The following is a 21,051-nucleotide window of genomic DNA, read 5'->3' as shown; positions in this document are numbered from 1 at the left end:
AGCTTCCCCGGCTTGTCATTCTTGTCAGCATGGCTGATGGGCGCGAAGCTGGACAGGGTGCATCCTCGGTGGAAATGCTCCGTAGGCTTGAGTCACTTGGAGGTTAGGTGCAGATGGCATGGAGGGAGAGGAGGCCTGATACTTAGGGGGCTTCTACAGAGTAGGCACTGTCTTGAGTTCTCTGAGGCTCACAAAGAGATTCAGGATCTAGCGTGGGATTCGGGAAATGGGACCCTAACTCAAGAGAACTTTGCGCGAATCTTCCTCCCAACCCCTTCAAGTCCCAAACTCATTACTTTTGCAGGTGAGGTCACTAAGCTTCCTAAAATGGAACTGAATTCCCCAAAGCCAGACGGCATTTGTTTCCATGTCTGAAGGACTTCTGAGCCTTTGCCTTTTCCTCCACCGGACCCCAAGGCCAGTTCTGGGATCTAATCACAGGCAAGATGCGTGAGGGCAAAGTGACAGGAAGGTTTTATTCCAACAGGGGAAGTCAAGATGATGACATGGAAGAGGAGGTGGTTTTTTAACTGGGCCTCTTGCTTCCTGCTGGCACTCCTCGCCCCAGCCCACCCCCTGCTTCTCCGCCCCACTGCAAATGCACACATGGACACCATGCTCTTTCAGAGTGCGAGGTCTGACCAGCCCCTGCTTCGAGAGATCACCTTTTCCCTTCTGGTCCCTGCCACCTCAGGGCGGCTGGGGCCCCTGGCTCCTAGCCAAGCTCTGTAGGAGCTGGGCTACCTGTGCATTTGGGAAGAGGATGAAAGTAGAGTTTGAAGCTCCATGTGGAAGAGCTGAAATTTTAGACCCAAATTCCCAATACCCCTTAGATACAAGAGTTCTTTGAGCCTCACTCTGTATGCAGATGGCACTGCGCTAGGCCCTGGTGAGGAGGCATAAAGGAGACAGGCATGGTCTTGGCCCCCATGGAGCTCACAGTTTAGTGGGCCACGCGCCTATCATATAGGGTCCCCACAAGCACAGCTACCATTAGGAAGCTCTTCATGGAAGAAAAGAGCCAGATGCTATGAGAGAGCATAGTGGGAGAACTGGCTCCGGGCAGATTTCTCAAAGGCAGGGAAGTAAAATGTGGTCTGAATGAGGAGTAGGTGATGGCCAGGTACAGGGGGCAGGGGTGAGGGCTTTCCGGAGAGAGAGGGCAAATCCCCAGTGCACCCTTTGTACGAAGCAAGTATGTCCCACAAGGGCAGTCAGTGTAGTTGTACAACCAGGGGACAGGGGCTCAAAATATGCGGCGGGAGGAGTGGGCAGTGGCCAGATCTTGAAGGCCTTGCAGACCTTGCTACATTGCTTGCCTTCTACCATGGTCCTCGTGAATGGGTGAATGGGATACCTCCCCGTCCCCTGCCGGGCCCCTGGGATGCAAAACAAACCCTGCCAAATGGGAGACCCGAAGCAGTGTCCGTGGAATGAATGAGTCCTCATACTCCCAGAGTTCTCCCGAGTCCCCGGAGCCCCGGATCTGCTATTTTTAAAATGTGATGAATCTTTTCATAGACTATCAACCGAGCTCGAACTCTTTTTCATGGATATTTTGGGGGAGATGTTTGTCTACAGAAACAGGACCCTGTCACTGTTTGAAACATGGCATGCTCTTATGTACACACACAGACCCCTCATGGGCACGAGAGCGAACGCGCTCTGGGCTTGAACAGCAGAACGGCCTGGTCTCGGGTTACGCCAGTGATCAGGAGCACGGACTTGGGATTGGTCCCTTGAACGTGTGCTGACAGTGCAGGGCAGTAAGCACGGAGCCCCTAACTGTGGGCTCCTAACTGACTTCCTAACTGTGGACCTCAGCTGGACGAATCTTCCAGCTAACCCCTCTGAGTGCTCTTTTCTCTATTTATAAAATGGGAATCGTAATGGTAGCTGTCTGCTTGAGTTCCATGGAGTTAAAATCGCACACACACACACACACACATCCTGTCTAGGATGTAGCTGATGACGAACAAGATGATCGATACATAAATATTACTCATTCTTCTTCCTGGTCTTCCTATTATTAGGATTAGTTGCCTATAGTTTTTTCTTTTTTTTTTTTTTTTTCCTTTTTTTGCCTTATAGTATTTTCTACACACATGTACACACAGGCTCTGAGAATCTGAATCCACTTTCTGCCGTCTGCATTTAGCCAGCCTCCCGTGTCCCTTTCCCAGGTTGGTGGATTCTGAGGCTGCTGTCTGGGTTCTGTCTGAGGTTCTGGGCCCAGTGGAACTTCCCTGGCGGTGGCATTCCCCTCGCCAGAGAGCCGGTGGATGCGAAGGCCCTGGGCGCCCTCTGCTGGCAGCAGCCGTGCAGGACTCATGACCATCCCCAGGCGGCCGCGAAGGGACCAGGTCCTGAGGGACCATGCCTTGCCATCCCCGGCTTCGTGACTGCCTCCCTCCCTCCCAGCCTTCGCACTGGCTTGCGAACTCCCACCCCTGCATCCTTCCCCTCCTTCTCAAGTGCTTCCTCAGGATCCTTCCTGCTCTCTGAAAGCTCAGGGGGGAAATCCTTCTCCCAAGAAGACCAGCATCATGAGCCAGCCCGAGGTTGCCCATTGTGCTGTTTCCCATTGTCCTGTGGGGTCAGATTTACCCTCGGAGTGAAGCCTGGCTTGACCAGAAGACAGGGGGGTGAGGGGTGAAGAGGGGGGCTCTCTCTTTAAATGCAGTGCCAGAGAAAGTGTGAAATGGAGCCGCCCAGATGGTAAAATGGAAAACATAAGCTTGCTTTCAGATCCCTCTTCCCAAATGCACTCTGTGCCAGTCCCGGAAGGCATTGCTCCCCTCAGAGTCTCCACTTCCCCGTTGGCTGAGGGAGGGCACCCAGCTCCAGGGACCCTGAGCACCTGGTGTGGTCAGGTCCGAACAGGCAGCAAGCTCCTTCTGTCAGCTGCGATCTGTCTGGGCTCAGGGCCCCCATGCGTGCTCCTGCTCTTTCGGCATAGACAGTGCCCTGCACCTGAGCAGTGGTGAGGAATGGGAACTGCGGGGCCAGACCAGCTGGGATCTCCAGCTGTGTTGTGCTGGGCAACCTCTAACCTGAGGGTCTTAATGGCATCAGCTTCACAGGGTTGGGAGGGGACCAATGTACAGTGCCTGGAACGGTGCTCGGTGCATAGTATGTGCTCAACAAACGGCTATTCTTATCATCATGGTAATGGTATTTCATTAAGGCAGACTGAACAACTTTTATGATCCTCATCTTACCTATGAGAAAATTGAGGTTTGAGTGGTCTATTCCAGGCTGTACAGCTGGGGTGTGCTGTGGGCAGAACTGGGGCCCAGTCTTCAGAGACGTTGGCATCTTCTCATGCCTGACCTTACCTGCCCATGAAACAATTCATGGGTCTCATGGGGAAGGGTCCCAGAAGCATCCAGCCCTTGGTATTTCTGATAGCCGGGTCCCACCGGCTGTTATGCTTGGCTCCCTTGTTGTCTCCCCCAGTTGGCTGAGAAGATCTAGAGGACCAGGGAAGAATCCAGTCTCTCTGAATCCCTAGATCCAGCTCAGGGCTCCACACAGAACATGTATTTAGCTGATGAGAGCAGAGGGACACCCTCTCCCAGGCCACATCCTTGTGGGAGGATCTGTATCCTCACAGGCCAACCTCAGAAGGGAAATAGGAGGAAACGTAGTCCCTCAAACCCTGGCGACTGTTACATGGTCCTTTAAGGGCACTCCCCTTTTCCAGAAGGCTCTCTCTTTCTGTTCACATTGCTGTTCCACGCACCCAGGCTTGCAAACAGATCATACACTAAGCACAGACACCTAGGAGAAGCCGTGATCACAGACACACACACATAGGCATAAACATGTACAGCTTGCCAGGCAGACAGTGGTCCTCCCACACAGGCACATGAGACAGCATGCCTCAGTGTCCCCCATGTGGACCCAGAAACTCACAGTCATGCACACGCATGCCCAGCAGACACTCCCCAGCCCAGCTGCCTACGTTACCGAGTGGGCTATCAGCAGACCTCCAGGCACATCCCAATATTCACCTCCTCTTAACCCTGTACCACATGTTTTATCATCTGCAAAAAGGATATAATCTACAGCTCTCTTGCTGTAGATGATAAGGATCCCGAACTTTGTAAGAGATGATGGTGATGGTGAAGATGGGGATAATGGCTCTTCCCCCGGACTCCAAGGTGCTCAGGGGTCAGGACGTGGGGGGCTGACTGTTCACTAAATGAATGAATCCATGGGACACTTCACGGGTGCCTGGGGGAGGTGCGCACCTTGGGGACATGGAGTACAGATAGGAAGTGCTCCAGGCCCCCATGACGTCTGCACAGCTGCTTCTGTTGGACCCAAGATCCAGGCTCCAAAGGCATTGTTTTGGCATTCCTTGTTTTTGTTTTCCTCTTTCTGATTTTCATTTCAAGGTTGCCCATTCCAAGGGGTTCGATGAAGTGACAAATCTCTTCCTCCCTTTATTCTTCTCCTCCCCCTCCTCCTCCTCTCCAGACTGTAATTACTGTCTCAAAATCTGAGGGTCCCTGAACACGAAAGGACCTCAAAAGTCAGATGTTAACACGGAAATGCCTCCAATACCTGCATACCAAGTAGCTGTCCATTTCCCTCCTTGCACTCTTTCAGGAACGGGACGCTCACCACCTCTCCTGGCAGGCTGTTCTATTTGGAGGCAGGTCTGTTGTGCAAAAGATTGAAGCCTGCCTCCATATGATGCCCCATTACTACCCCGCCTGCCCTAAAGACTACCTCTGTTCAGGGTTCAGTTCCGTGAGGTCACCCCAAGGACTGTCTTGGAAACAGAGTTTCTTGGGATGGCATTATAAGGAAGGATTAGAGCAGGAGAAAGAGCACTAGCCTGGGATGGGGGAGAGGTTCTGGGAGCAGGTCATTCCTCTTCTCTAGGCCTCAGTTTCCCTATCTGTAAAAGAGGAGTCTGATCCAAAAGATCCCTTAGGACCTTTCCACTTGAAGACCCACCTGTTCTTTCAAACCTCCCTGCCCCTTTCTCTGCGTGCACTCCATGCTCTTCTCGGTTCCCTCACATTCTGGCTCACCATTGTCACTGCTTACGCAAGGGGATGTTTAGCAGCCAAATACACAGTTTGTAGAGCATCAGACTGTGTCTTAAGCAATTGGCAGCTTTATCCCATTAAGTGTTTACAACTACCCTGAGATCTCACTTTATAGCAAGGAGATCAAGGTTCTGAGGAGCGGGAGTTTGCTCCAGACTGCATGGCCAGTACACGGCGGGCCAGGATTTTGAGCCCTAGCCTGCCAGATTCTAGAGCCTGTCGTTAGCACCCTGTTCTCTGAGGCAGGGACTCGGGGAGCCAGATGCACGGCAGCAAGGATGCGCACCCTCTCCTGAGTGTCTCCATGCCGATGCCAAGCTCACTGCCCTCCTACCCTGCAGCCCCCAGCGGCCTCCACGCCCTCATTTGGCGGTCTCTGTGCTCCTCTCCACAGGGAGAACAACTTCATCAAGGACTTCCCTCAGCTGGCCGATGGGCTGCTGGTGATCCCGCTGCCGGTGGAGGAGCAGTGTCGGGGCGTCCTCTCTGAGCCCCTCCCGGACCTCCAGCTGCTCACTGGTAAGACACACCTGCTGGACCTCCCCCAGCCTCTCTCACTGCACACCTATCCTCTCCAGGTGCCTCCACACATCCCAGACAGGCCTGTGCGGGCCTCCTCCTTCCTGAGGGACAGAAGGGCGAAGGGGTCTGCTATTGGCCAGGGGTGGGCCTCCTGGTATGGGCTGTGCAGAGCTGGGGGGGCTTCTCTGAGATTCCAGAATCGGAGCTGGGCCAGATTGACTTTCAGCAGATTTCTGGGATTTTGACTGTAGTCACCGTGCTGTGCCTCAGCCCCACAGAACTTCTGCATCCCACATCACTGGACCTTTAGACCCGCACCTCCCCACGTCCCCAGCCTTTCTACTCTCTGCTCTTATGAGTCCGACCTCTTGATTCTACATAAAAGTACGATCACGCAGTATTTGTCTTTCTGTGTCTGGCTTATTTCACTAGGTTTATTTTTACATCGTTCTAAAGCAAAATCACTGGACCCCTCCACCGGGAGCCTGTCTTACTTGAAAGTGTTTGTTACACAGCTTGATTTTGAACATGGGTGCTGAGGCGTCTTGGGGGGTGGTATTGTTTTCCCCATTTTAGAGATGAGGAATCTAGACTCAGAGAGGGGACAGGAGCTGCACAAGACCCTGCAGCCGGCCAGGACAAGAACCAGGTGCCACGGCTCCAGGTCTTCTTCCCTTTCCATTGGCTCTGCAGCTCCCCACCCCTACCCCCTCTCTCCTTACCTGCCCCCTCACAGGGAAGCTATCTTCTGCAGGCTCTCCTGGGGCTCCCTGTCTTCTGTTCCACCCAGGATGCCCTTCTGCTCCCCCTTACCTTCTCCCAGTTCCTCTGCTGTCTTTTGTGGAGGGATTTTCCTAAGATGTGAGGGCCTTGGCTCTGCTTTGGTGATACAGTACTTGGGTATCTCAACCATGGCCCAGGGAGAATGGCCCCCCTGGCGAATGACCGAGGTCTCACTGAGAGGGAAACTGACCCCCAGGGAAGACCCTTCTGCTGCTTGCTAGCACTTGGAAGCTCCACAAGCCTTCCCTATAAAGAGGCAGAGACAGGGCAGAAGGACCCACATCTCCTAGGAGCCGCGCACCCTGCGTGTCTGAATCCATGTAACCCTGTAAGGGTTATTGTCCCCCTTGAAACAGATTAAAGAAATCATTCAATTCGTCCAAGTTCACATGACTAGTCTGTCGTTGAGTCAGGATTTAAGCCCACTGGGTCTTGACCCCAAAGCTGATGCCGTATCCATGACCCTCCATCCCCTTCTTGACCTATCCTCCTTCAGAAAGGGCCCAGATGTAGATCAAATGAAATCACAGAAATAAAAATGCTTCGTAAAATCTGCCAAAACCTGCTGTGCCTTCCTTAATTTTCATAAGATCGCAGAATTTCAGAGCTGACAGGGACTGTAAAGGGTGTCTAGTCTAATCCTCCTTAGCAATGGAGAAATCAGGTCCGTAATAACCCTACTGAGTAATGGTTCTTCTTGGATACACCCAGTCACAGGGAGCTCACCCCTTAAAGCAGATAGCACCATGGTCCATGGGGAGGTGCTGTGCTCCAATGGGAAAGACCCTGGATTTGTCACCATTCTTTGTGTGTCCTTGAGCTCTTTCTCCTCTGAGCTTCCATTTCTTCTTCTGAAATAGGGGATTTCAGTTCTTTGTCAGCAGTAGGCGACTACTGGAAACTGCAGGTATAAAATGCTCAGTGCATTATGGTTCTATATTAGTAGTACAAATTGTTAGGATTATTTGTTTTGGTTTAAGGATCTTTGGAGGCATCCTAATAAAGACACTGTTGGATTTCTAAAATTAAAAAAAAAATAATAATTACCAGGAAAAATACCTCCCTCATGTTATCCTTCATCTTTGGCAGAGATCTAGGATAGGGTCAGGTAAGGTGAGGGTCGAGGATGAGTAAGGGCTAGGGATGGGCCTAGGATGGGGACGAGGATACAGGTAAGTAGGTGAGCCAGCAAATTGGCATTTGTTCGGAGCCTATTACTATGTACCAGGCTCTGTTCCAGGCTCTGCAGGAGTGAGAATAATAAAGACCATGGCCTCAGCCTCAGGAAGCTGGCCTTCCACTGGAGGAGCTTATAGTCTAGGCTGGAATCCAGGAAGGACCAGGGATGGAGAGAAGTGAAGGGTGCAGTGACAACCAGTTCTGGGGGGTGAGGGGCAGAGATGATGGCTTTATACATGTCTTGGTAATCAAAAGGGGTAGCCTGTTTTTTTTTCATTTGGACATCATACCACGCAGTGAATGAATGGTACCCACAGCCTCCATCAGACTGTTCTGCTGCCCTCTCTGAGGGTGGGTCCCAGTTGCCAATACCCACACCAAGCCTGCCGTGAATCAGGACCAGCACAAAGGATGGGGCAGAGGCTGCTGGGCCACGAGCATTCGGCCATCCTGTGCAATCTGGTTTCTCCTCCCTGACTCAAAACATGGCCTGTCCTTCCTCCCCCACCCTTCCCAGCCTTTCTAGGGGAAGGATGGGACAGGCAGAGCAGATAAACAGAGAGGACGTATTTATAACAAAACAACCTCGCTGCAGTAGACATATATATGGAGATCATGAATATTTTACTTTAAAATGAAAGCTTCTAAAAAAAATTACATTATTCCTGAAAAGGCTAAGGAGGGAAAAAAATAAAAAAAAAGTTGACAGTAATGGACAACTTTAATACTGCAGTAATGTCCAGGAAGAAATCATTTGTTACAATGAGATTCTCATTTTCATCTTGGTATCAAATATCTCTTTAAGTGCCTCCTCACCAGGGGACAAGAGAAAAGGACAGAAAATGTGCCTGCCATTTGCAGAGGATACAAAACAACAATATTAACTGCTGATGTGACTAGCATTTCCTTTTCATGTATTTCTTCCTGATTGTAAACAAAGAGAGTTTTCAATGCTTAAAGCAAAAAAATTTAGAAAATGCTGATGAATATAAATCAGTAAACAAGATTCGTTGATACCCCCACCACCCAGAGTTAACTGCTTGCTAACATTGTGTTGTTTTGTCTTTGTTTATTCTTTGTCTATACCTGTGTTTCCCAAAATACTTTCCATGGAACATGTGTTCCAGTGAACCCTCTTGAAAAACGGGATTCCTCAGTTGGAAAAGTTTGCAAAACGCTCCTCGCCACTACCTTCATAGAGCTTTAGAATGCATAATAATCTAGATAAGGTGCTTAGAAATTATACAGATTTTTAAAGATCTTGTTTCACTTTAACTCGGTCTTACTTGAAATGTGAGCTTTTCTATATGAACACATGCATCTCAGGAGATCCCTATGTGCATCCCATGTTTCCATGTTAGGAAATAGTGGTCCACACAGGGGTCAGCAAACACAAAGGACCAGATCCTAAATGCACTAGGCTCTGCACACAGCCGCTCATGTCTGCTGTCATCGAGAGGCGGTACGTGGAGGACGGGCTGTGGTTTGCTGACCCCCATTCTGCATGCTGCAAGACTTCCACTTCTGTGGCCTTATTCGAGTCTCACAATCCACCTGTGAAGTAACGTCAGTATAGGTAGCCATAGTATCCGAAGGGGAAACTGAGGCACAGAGTCGTCTAATGACCCATGGCGAGTTGCCTGCAGGGGTAAGTGGAATCATAAATCTACTCGGCTTGCTTGCAAGCTGTTGGGAAGAGAAAAAGCAGGATGGGGGCTGAGATCAGAGGCTGGGAAGAAGCCTGGAGGCAGGTCCAGGTAAAGCTGTTGGTTCCAGTGAGAGCCTGCATGTGAAGGCTGAGCGCCCGCCTATTTAGAAGTAGTGGTCGTTCTGCAGAGCCCAGTTTTGGTGAGTGTTCTGTAAATGCTGGCCTCCCGTGACCTTCTCTTTCTGCCCTGCAGGAGACGTCAGGTATGACGAGGCAATGGGTTACCCTATGGTGCAGCAGTGGCGGGTCCGAAGCAACCTTTACCGTGTGAAGCTCAACACCATCACCCTGTCCACAGGTGAGGACCACCTCCCGGGCAGCCAGGGGGCTGGTGCTAATCCAGCACTTGTTCCTGAGGACTTGCACTGTGCCAGGCCCTGGGCTGGGGATGCTGAGGGAATGAGGCCCGGCCTTCCCTGCCATGAAGGAGCTCACGGGGAGGGTGGATGGACAAGCAGACAGGGACATCCTCATACTGCGGTAGGTTCTACACATTAGTGGGACAGTGGAACCCCAGAGCGGGGAGCTGTCCTGAGGAGTCAAGAGGGGCTTCCTGGAGGAATGGGTACCATAGCAGTATGGGGAAGAGTGAATGGGAGAGGGGTAAATGACAATCTAAGTCACATTTATGTTCTGTATATTTCAGGCTATGGATTATAAGTTCTCCTGGTCTCTTCTGGATGATTTCCTTTCCTACCCATCTCCTATACAGCAGTAACATACACCCCTCCGAGACGCAGACACACACATGGCCCCCACTCCACCTGCCCACACCCTGTGTGTCAGCTGATGAGCACAATTTGTAATTCTCAGAATGGGACGTGTTTTTTCATGCTTCTGTGACTTTGCACATGCTCTTCCCTCTGCCTGGATCTCCTTGGCCAGGGAATGCTGGGATAGTCCTGCGATACTGAGAGACCCGTGCTGCATTCTCCACTCTCCCCAGAATAACTCAAGGAAGTCTATGCAAGCAACCACCTGTATGAATGCACCAGTGGGCTTGATTCACGTCTAAGCCCTATATGTTCCCCCACTGACCCAAGAATCGTGGGTCATTTCCATATCCCTGTAGCCTGTATTCTTATTGTCTCTGTAACAGAGAATCAACACAGGGTAGGTAGTCTTGTTTGATAAAGGAATAAAAAAAATGAAAACTGAAAAATTCGGAATGAGTGAAGGACTCTGGAAAGATTGGGTGTTTTACCCTGGTTCTTCCTCATAACCCTGCCACTGGATTATTGTCCAGGGACTTCCTCTGTATTTGTGAGCACGTTACTTATCTTCTCTTTTTCAGTATCATTTGGTTCGTGAGCAACACTAAACTCTCTTAGCCCAGGAATCAGAGGACTCTCCCATATGGGAAGTGCAAATAGTAATTACTGTGGACATTGGCCAAGCACTTTATAATGTTTCATATCTTAGGACATCCATTGGTCCTACAAGGAAGACATCGTTTATCCCATACTTTTTTCAGATAAGGAAACAAGGTCAGAGAGGTTAAGTAACTTCCCCAAGGTCACACAGCTAGTAAGGGGTCAAAGAGGAGGAGAGCAGGGATTTTTTTTTTTTTTTTAAGATTTTATTTACTTGAGAGAGAGAGAGAGAAAGCAAGAGAGAGCATGGGAAGGGGGAGGGTCAGAGGGAGAAGCAGACTCCCTCCCATGCAGGGAGCCTGATGCGGGACTCGATTCCGGGACTCCAGGATCATGACCTGAGCCAAAGGCAGTCGCTTAACCAACTGAGCCACCCAGGTGCCCAGAGAGCAGAGATTCGATTGCAGTTTTATCTGCCTAGAGAAAGAGCCACAGGTCATCTCCATGGTGTTATCACTTACTAGTTAAGAGAAACAGTCTCATCATTAACACTGCTGTATTAATTACCCAGTTGCGCACATTAACGGATTGGTGGAGAGGGGCTGTCTTAATCAAACACCCATGCTTTGAGGCATGTTTCTGTTTTGCCCACCACCCACACCCTCGCCCCTCACTTGCGAATCAGACTGCGAGGTATCTGTTAGAATTACAAAGGTGTATCAGCTTTAATTAATCTATGATGATGCTCTTGAGAACCCCCTTGTAAATCAAATGTTGGCAAATTGGAGTTCATGTTTAATGTTGAAGGAGAGCGCGCTTGCTCTCTTACAGTTTACTTTGATGTGACACAGAATCCACTGCTCATGTGATAATGGTGGTTGGTGTTTCTGCCGTGTCCCGGGAACTGTGCTATTGTACCTGGTTAGGGCCGGGGTAGGGAAGGGTGCATGTGCACAGTCAAAGACCAGCGGAATAGAGCTTCTGCTTTCAAGGTAGCGTCCACTGGAGATGCAAAGCATAGGTGCCCCTGGCAAGGATTGTGTGAACAGCTTCTTGGGAAGGTGAGGACGGCTTTCCGGAGCCTTAGAGCATAGGAATGACTTAGCGAAGAGTTGGGGAGGCCATTTCTGGTGAACGGGGGTGTGTATGTGTGTGCAGGCTGCAGTTTGGGGACTGTGAATGAAGAAAGGACGGTGGAAATCTCAGGTCATATTTAGGAGACCTAAAAAAGCTGATTTGGCTGGATGTAAAGCCTGATGAAGGAGGCTCACTGGAGATGCCCTTGGAGGCCTGGAACCCCAGGTAAGGTCATTGGTAGGCTGGTCGTTGGTAGCAGGAAGGAGCTCAGGCAGGTCTTAAGGCTCTTGGAAGAACAGCTTGTGCAATTTGGACAAGGAAGGAGTGAGGTGGGGAGCTGTGGTTATAGAGTGACGGCTTTACAGGTCCCATGCTAGGCACTGATGACCTAGGTCTTCTTGGCACAGGACTAAGGAAAATACAGCAGCAGGGAGGCCCTTGACAAAGTCAGGAGCCAGAACATACCACTGTTTCAGGGAGGCAGAGGCAGAAAGGGAAGTAGTGTTCTCGGAAGCCAAGCCAGGGATACGATCCCAGGACGTCGGACTATCTGCTGATTCGGGGTCAGGAAAGCCCCGGGGCTCCCGCTGTAGGCAGTTCACACCCTGGGTGATTGGGTGCTGTGGAAAATGCATTTATTTTGGAATGAGAACATAAGGGGATTGTAGACTGAGCTTGTAGACTGATTGTAGACTGAGCCAGAGGACCAAGGAAACCATCCAGCATCTGAGCTTTGACTTGCTCATCCACAGTGGGGGTTGCAGCACTGGGGCTGAGGCTAAATTGGAACCAATGGGGGAAACAGCAGGCGATGTGCTCGGTGCCCGTTAGTTGCTAGGGACAGATGTCAGCTTTGATTTCCTGATGGCAACTTTCAGGTCCCGTGGCCTCGGTTGCCAAGCTTGAGGCCTTCCTCTGCTGTTGGTTCCCTCTCGGTTGTAGTGTCTTGTGCATCTACCAGAGAGAACAACCTTTGCTCTGCGAGCGAGGGGAGGTTGCTGTGCCCGTTCAGGTGCCAGCCACCAGGCTGATTGTGGGGTGACACCAGCTCCAGGCTGGAGAGAGCCCCTGGCTTCTTATAATTCGTCAGCCACCGGCCTCCCAGATCTGACCACCTCCACGTCCTCCTCCTCCGTGCAGGCTTCACCAATGTCCTCAAGATCCTGACCAGGGAGAGCAGTCGGGAGGAGCTGCTGTCCTTCATCCAGCACTACGGCTCCCACTACATCGCAGAGGCCCTCTACGGCTCCGAGCTCACCTGCATCATTCACTTCCCCAGCAAGAAGGTCCAGCAACAGCTGTGGCTCCAGTACCAGAAAGGTAAGGCTCTGACAAGCTAGATCCTGGCTCGGCCATGCCGAAGCTGTGTGGCCTTCGGCACTCCCTGCCCCTCTCTGGGCTTGTTTCCCCATGGACAGGACGAGGGGCTGTGTGATGATATCTCAGGATTCTTTCAGTTCAGGCATTTTCTGAGACCCTAAGGTAGTGGGCTGGACTCCAACACTCCTGCCTCATACAGCAGGTTCCTCGTTTCCAGCTCTGTCCTCTGAAACCACCATGGGGGGAAGAATTGGAGGGATGGGAGTGGCATCTCCTTGACACCTCCTTCTCTCCAGGCTTCTGGGAAGAACCCAAGAGGAGCTCTGGCCGTTCTGGTAGGGCTCACTTTGGGTCTGAGGGGACAGTTTCCTGTCTCTCCCGTGGAGAAGCTTCTATCCTCAGGGAGGGTCACCAGATTGTATGTCCCTGGGAGCCTCAGCTTGTATCAGAATTGGCATTCCTCGGGCTAGATGGGGGAGACCAGTCCCTGCCACTCACCTTGGGAGTGTCATTCCCTTCCCGCCTCAGTTTTTCCCTTCTGTGAAATGGGCGCTTAAGTTGCCATTCCTGTCCACCTTCCACGTGGAAGGGAAGCAGTTAACTATCACAGCATTTTGAGAAAGACAGAAATATTCCATCCCTGCATTGTGTATTTTAACAAGCCAGTGTATTCATATCCCCATTTCACAGGGGAAGAGGTGAGTCTCAGCCACGCCAAGCCGAGTGCCCATAGATACACAGCTAGTAAGTAGCAGGGTGTGGATGGCTTCCTGTTACCATTATTATTATCGATTAATTGAGAAAGGAGAGCTCTCGATGGACGGAAAGGGTGGGAACAGTGTTAAAAATGTGCTCCCCACCTTCTTCACATGGCCCAGCCCACCCCCCATCTAAGGAACCAAATCAACTTAAACCACAGACTGTGGGAGCCACAAGAGACCTTATGAGTCTCCCTGGACTTAGCACCCCAAGTTTGCAGTTGGGAAAATTAAGGCCCAGAGGGAGGAGGAAGCTTGCTGAGTGTCACCGAGCTCCACTGTGGGGGGGTCCAAGACAAAGTGGGGTGCTGCTCCACGCTCCGCATCCAGGGTTTTTCATGCTGGCCCCAGTGCGTCTGCCTTTGCCATCTCTAGAACCTTTCCTCTTGTCCCCGGGGGCTTGCAACCCCCACCGTGGTCTCACCCATCCCTGCCTCCTGTGTGCAACTGTGTGGGGCACGGGGTGGTTTATAGACGCGGGGGACATAATTGAGTTGTCTGGGAATAGCTCTGTTTTTTATGGCTGTGACAATGACGGTCTTTAAGGAAGTGCATTAAATCAATAGAAGTCTCGTTGTCCTACCCTATAAATAACGTGACACATCATTAAGCAGGACAGTAAGCTTCAGGACTTTGAAGTAATACAATTAGGTCATGTTTATAAAAACCTTCGCTCACTGTGGCCACTGAACTAACCCGCCTCGGCCCGCACTTGGGGCCAGGGACACCGCTGTCATGCTAAATACCACGTCACCTCCATCCTCAACTGCTTCCAGGCCTTGGCCAGTTCCCCTCCAGAAAGCCCCACTCCTTACGCAGGGGATGCATGGACTCTGGGGCAAGTCAGACGGGCTGGGGCAGAAGGAAAGCCCACAGAGCAGCTGGGACCCCCTTCAAGATACCAGAGCCCTCCGGGTCGCCACACACTTGCTGGGGAAACTTGGCACAGTAGCTTTTCTCTCTGGGCTGCTTGTCTGGAGGCACGTTTCTTGCTTCTGTCGTACGGTTGCTCCCAAGAAGAGCCCAGGGGTACGCGGAGGCCACCTTAACACTTCTCACTCTCACCACCTGCTGTGACCTAGATGACCCATGAAGTGCTGAGGTTGTATTTTTTTTAAATGTGGGAGTGATGTTTGCGAGGGGGAGGCTGAGAAGCCCGGGAATGTTCCCGGGGAGGGAGGGACTCTGAACTCAGAGGTAGTGGGTGACCTTTCTCTCCACAGCCATCAGCTGTGTCATGGGCACGGGCTACACGAGGGCCTCCTGGGAAGTGGGTCAGGATGGGTCTGGGTTTGGAAGCAGGTGACTCTGGGGGCAGAGCTGCGGGAAGAGGTGCTGTGAGTGGGACAGACAGGGGTTCAAGTCCCCCTGTCTATCCTTCCATCCCTGTTGGGTAACCTCGGGCAGTAACTTCTAAGTTTCTGTTTCCTCATGCATTAAATGGGGGATAGGAATTCCCTGGCGCGGCTTTTGGGAGAATGAAATGAGATAATACAGGTAAAGTGTCTGGCATGTAGTCAGCACATGAAAAATGATAGCTTAGAATAAAGCAAGACTCGTCGGTCGCAGCTGAGGAGTCTAGTCCTGGTAGGGCTCCTGCCCCCGTGTGATACTCCCTAATCTCTCGGAGACACATCTGTGTCACTAGAAAAGGATAAATACTCTTTCAACCCAGAGAGTGGAGTGGGGAGGGCTTCCTGGAGTCTTTGAAATCTATGTTTAGCTCCAGGTGGTGGCGTGTCCTTGATTGGAAGGACCAAAGCTGGAAAGAAATTCCGGGAAAAGAGGCCCAATAGGGCGTGAGTAACAGCACATTACAGTGTAGTCCTGTGGGTTCTCCCGTGTACCCCCTGAGGCAAAGAAGGCAAGAATCCCACTCACCCCTCGTCTTCACCTGGGAAACCTGAAGCTTAAAGAAGAAGAGGGGCTTGTTGGGGTCACAGTGTATGAGTGAAAGGGATGGTGTTTGAATTCCAACCTGAGCACAGTGTTCCCTGCCCCCTAGATCTAGAAACAAATGTCCCCGGCTTTCCAGGTTTATTAATGATGGGGCTCTTGTTCCTGCTGTGATCTGGGGCAGCCACTAGAAATTGTTGGGAAGCCCGGGGGTTCGGGACTGAATATGCCTGATTAAAATATTCCCATGAGAGGTTTATTTGACGATTAGACTATTATTCCCCTAAGTGTTTCTCAGTGTGTGTTCCACAGGAGAAAGAAAGAAAGAAAGTCACATTTATCATTCATTCATTCATTCTTTAATTCATTAATATTTCTTCAGTGCTGCTTCTTGGCGGGCACTGGGGGAGACGAGATGTGGACGCTGTCCCCGTGTTGTTCACTCCCCAGTCTGTTCTAGACTTACAGTGTTTCACCATTTTTTTTTTTTTAACCCACTGGTAGACAGCTGGAAAGAGGGACGGGGCGGGCTCATGGTAAAGAACCCAGTCAGTGCCCTGTGATGACCCATATCTATTATTTCATGTTCCAATTCTGATCAGTTAGGGAATGGCTTATCTAGTCCACTGTGTGGAGATCATGGAGCCCACTGGCCAAGAATGTTAGGATCCGTTGGCAATGGCTGCTGTGATGCAGATAGTGGGGTGGGGGGGGGACACTGTGTATCGTTTTCCCTGCAGCAGAGCAGGGCAAAAGCCAAAAGAACAGACCCACCTTGTGACGCTGATTCCAGGGGGGCGCTGGGCATGCCAAGCAGGACTGGAAAGATCTAGGCAGGGAGGTGGGGTTTGCCACCACCAAGTGGATCGTCTCGGGATTTCACCAGTTTGGAGGGGACCAGAGCACTGAACAGATCAGTTAGATGGTGCCTTGTCAGAAGCCAGGAAGACCTTAGAAGTAGCCAAAGTCATCCCTGGGCCCGCCAGGCACAGCAGTGCTTAGTGTGGAAGCTGCTTTAGCCTGTGAGTCCCCTCTAGCCCTCGCCTCTGCTCCCAGGCCGTGCCCCAAGCACCACGTGAAGTTTTTAGTCTCTGGCCTTTAGCTTTATGCTTTCACTGCACGCTGCTGTGTTCCTAAGAGGTGTGTATTTTAAAAAGCTACCTTTCTCCCAGTTCACTCTTCGGTTTAATAGTCACATATACTGCCCAGCTGGGACCGTGATGCATGTCTTTTTATCTTAATTATGACATAAGAAATTACCCAGCCTGTAGCTAGCCTGGATAAAGACTTTGCCATTTGGAAGTAAAGCGGAGGTTTTACAGTCAGATGGACTCAGGTTCAAATCCCAGCTCTGCCTCTTACCAGCTGTGGGATCTTGGGCAAACTGATCACTCTCTAGATCACTTTCTTTACATGCAAAATACAGGCTCCAGCGAAAGCACAGCCCATCAGTGGACTCCTCTAGCACTGAGCTGGACACCTAGTTATTATCTTGATCCAATGCATTCCCTCCCACCACAGCTGCCACATCTCTGGTAACTGTGTTTCCTTTCCAGGGGTGTGTGTGTGTGTGTGTGTGTGAGAGAGAGAGAGAGAGAGAGAGAGAGAGAGAGAGACCAACTGAGGGAGGCAAGGAGGGGTCATGAAAACACAGAGAAGTCAGGGCTCCTGGGTGGCTCAGTGGGTTAAAGCCTCTGCCTTCAGCTCAGGTCATGATCCCAGAGTCCTGAGATCGAGCCCTGCATAGGGCTCTCTGCTTAGCCTTCCTTCCTCTCTCTGCCTGCCTCTCTGCCTACTTGTGATCTCTGTCTGTCAAATAAATAAATAAAATCTTAAAAACAAAACACAGAAAAGTAGATAAGTGCAAAACAGAATACATACACACACACAGGAGAGACAAAGAAAGTGTAGAAGAGAAAAGGTATGTAATTAATATGACTTTTCCTAGTTTATAGACTCCATGACCCTGTGAAATGACATTTTCTAGTGAAGGTTACACTGCTCTTAAGTTAAGATTGGGGCAGTCCATGGTATAGAGATGTCCTCAGAGATAAATGCCTGTTGCCACCTTTAAAAGATGTTTTATCTCAATTATAATTTCCCAAGACTGTTCCAGGGAATGAATTTCTACATTTCCATTTGAATTACAATGCAGGTTTGACTGTCAGCTCAGCATTCCTAGACTATTCTTTAAAGGAGTTCTGACTGCTTGAAAGGCAGCCCAGGGGTTAAGGTGGGGAGGGGAGAAGGATAAGATAGTCAAATGTCACCTCCTTTTCTGAGGACAGTTGTGGCCAAGGGGCTGATGTGGGCTGGAGAACTCTCCCGGGCTTTCAGTTTCCTAAGGGAGTTTGCTTCAAAGACCGCAACCAGACATGAAAGCAGTTGTTCTCAGAACTGGGACTGCCTGGGTACTCGTTTACTTCTCTGTAGATTGAATCATCAGGGGGCAGTTTTCAGTTCCCATTTGTTTGACCTTCGGTTAGCGTTTGACAGAGCTGACCACTTCCTGCTTCAGGCACTGTCTGTGTTCGCTGCCATTGTCCCAGATCTTCCTTGTGAGTCCCCTGCCTTCCTGCTGGCTTCTTCTCTGCCTGCTTTGTCGGCTCACCCTCTTCTACCCACCCCCATCCATGGAATTTCAGACAACCCTGGCCTGGGCCCCCTCTTCCTGGACTCTTCTCTTATGGGGATTCTGTTACTGTCCCTACCTTGGCGACTCCCACTTTACACCTCTGCCTCTATGCTTTCCCCCAATATTTGCCATTATGGCAGCTCCCTTGCCCACCCAAACTCTGCCCCACACAACCTGGTGGTTTCCTAGCGTTCGAGTGAAATGTGCCATGATCTGTTTTTAGGCAGAACCAGAAACCGGAGTCCTTCTTCACATCCTCCTCTCCCTCGTGCCCCCCATTTTCCCAAATCTTCTCCATTTTCATTCCCAATGAGGGCTTGAATTTGCCCACTTCTTTCCATCTCTCTGCTGTGCCCTGGATCAAGCTGCCATTGTGGCTTGCCTGGACTCTAGTGCTGGCATTCTACCTGGACTCTCGGCATCCACTCTTTTTTTTTTTTTTTTTTAATTTTTATTTTTATTTATTTTTTTCTTATTTCTTTTCAGCGTAACAGTATTCATTGTTTTTGCACCACACCCAGTGCTCCATGCAATCCGTGCCCTCTCTAATACCCAACACCTTGTTCCCCCAACCTCCCACCTGCCCCACCCCTTCAAGACCCTCAGGTTGTTTTTCAGAGTCCATAGTCTCTCATGGTTCACCTCCCCTTCCAAATTCCCTCGACTCCCTTCTCCTCTCCATCTCCCCATGTCCTCCATGCTATTTGTTATGCTCCACAAATAAGTGAAACCATATGATAATTGACTCTCTCTGCTTGACTTATTTCAGTCAGCATCATCTCTTCCAGTCCCGTCCATGTTGCTACTAAAGTTGGGTATTCATCCTTTCTGATGGAGGCATAATACTCCATAGTGTATATGGACCACATCTTCCGTATCTATTCGTCCGTTGAAGGGCATCTTGGTTCTTTCCACAGTTTGGCGACCGTGGCCATTGCTGCTATGAATGTTGGGGTACAGATGGCCCTTCTTTTCACTACATCTGTATCTTTGGGGTAAATACCCGGTAGTGCAATTCCTCGGCATCTACTCTTGTCCCCCCTCAGTCCAAACCACACAGCAGCCCCGAGGACACGGGTCAGTCGGTGCTCTCCAGAGAGACAGAACCAACAGGATGGATGGTTGGATGGATGGATAGACGGGTAGATAAAAGTCTCTATTGTATATAATATTCATATATGAGAGAGAGAGAGATTTGTTATGAGGAATTAGCTCATGTGATTGTGCAGGCTGATAAGTTTCAAGCCAAGATCTATTCAGCAAACTGGAGATTCTGGAGAGCTGATGGTGTAAGTTCCGATTCCAAAGCTAGCAGGCTTGAGATCCAAGAAGAACCAATGTTTCCGTTTGAGCCCAAAGGCAAGAAGAGAATGTTGTTCTAGCTCAAACAGTCAAGCAGGAGGAATTCTTTCTTACTCCTGGGGGTGGGGAGGGGGGTCAGCCTTTCTATTCTATTCAGGCCTTTACCTGATTGGCTGAGGCCCAGTGACATAAGGGAGGGCATTCTGCTTTACTCAGTCTGCTGCTGATCTCATCCACAACACCCTCGTGGACACCCTCACAGACACCTCCAGAATCGTGTTTGACCACATCTCTGAATAGCCCATGGGTCAGTCAAGTTGATGTATACAATTAACCATTAACAGAAATACCATCAGGCTTCTTCTTGGATGAAAACTCCCAGGTCCTTTGCCATTGCTCTGAGGCTAATTTCCAGAATCTTCCCCATGGCCTCAGTGCCCTTCCAGATCCGCCATGTCCCCAGCCAGTCTGCTCCAGGCTGTCTGTCTGTCTGTCACACCCAGCCTCACACAACCCTTAACTATGGCGGCAGTCAGGGATCAGAGCCCGGCCACACTCATCTAGGCCAGGGTCCCAGCCAGGTGGTGGGAGGTGGTCCCATAGCCCCTTCCCTCCCCCGGCTTCATGGCTTCCACGCAGCCCTGCGTAGGATGCCTCTAACTCTGAGGTAGTGTTTCCTTGGAGAGTAGGGAGGCCAGAGGAGGTTAAACGTGAGCTGGACGCTCACTTGTCTGCAGCACGCCAGAAGAGAGAACTAACTTAATTCTCCTCAGAACCTTGCAAGAAGACGATACAGGATGTGGTTCATTAAACACAAATAGGCCCATGAGACTGCCATTTCCACCAGATGAAATTACCAAAAAAAGCATTTGTTCCCTGGTTTAGATTGAGTCCATCTGGAACGGAACACCCCAGTCATCTTCCTATTGGTGCGTACCAAGAATAATAATCCTTCACAGGGCTCCGCACAGAGCAGCTCACAAAGCACTTTCACGTACATTTTTTCATCCAATTTACTCCTCGCGCAACAAGCCTGGAAGGGAGGCATTGTTATCTGCATTTTGTGCTTGAGGGGAGCGAGGCTTGGAAGGGTAAGATGGCCTGAGGGAGTTCCCAGCAGGGAGCTTGGCAGAGCAGGGATTTGAACCCAGGCTGCTTTCATCAGGAGAACCCTTGTTTGTTCCTACCACTGCAGCCTCAGAGAACTCTCTAGATGCTGTTATCAGGCCCAAGGCGACCCTTTGTACTCCTGTTCTGTTTCTCTTATCCACCCTCGAAAGAATTGAGGGAAGCAGACTCAGAGCATAGGCCTTCAGGGTGGGCGGGAGAGGAGATACTCTACTCACCGATACCCCTCTGTGTCACTCGCTTCCCCCTCTTAACTTAGGGACAGCATTATGAGGCAGAGCCAAACCCGAGAACATCAGAGCTGGAAGGAACCTTGGCACTCCTTGAGCCAGGGTGAGCTTCTCTTTGTGGTCTAGTCTTGATT

At 50.5% G+C, this 21,051-nt stretch overlaps 1 protein-coding gene across 7 annotated transcripts in view; it reads left to right on the top strand.

Moving 5' to 3' along the window:
• Positions 1 to 21,051, top strand: part of ASTN2 (astrotactin 2) — a 1,447,326-nt gene that overhangs the window by 1,201,354 nt on the left and 224,921 nt on the right. For all 7 annotated transcript variants that reach the window (XM_047699298.1, XM_047699297.1, XM_047699295.1 and 4 more), the window contains 3 exons: positions 5,461 to 5,585; positions 9,452 to 9,556; positions 12,789 to 12,968. In XM_047699298.1, coding sequence (XP_047555254.1) covers positions 5,461 to 5,585; positions 9,452 to 9,556; positions 12,789 to 12,968 — 410 coding nt within the window. The remainder of the gene's footprint in view (positions 1 to 5,460; positions 5,586 to 9,451; positions 9,557 to 12,788; positions 12,969 to 21,051) is intronic.

Source organism: Lutra lutra, chromosome 13 (assembly GCF_902655055.1).
Source record: "Lutra lutra chromosome 13, mLutLut1.2, whole genome shotgun sequence".
NCBI classification, from domain to species: Eukaryota; Metazoa; Chordata; class Mammalia; order Carnivora; family Mustelidae; genus Lutra; species Lutra lutra.
The sequence above is the reverse complement of the archived record's forward strand: the minus strand, read 5'-3'. Positions and strand labels throughout refer to the sequence as shown.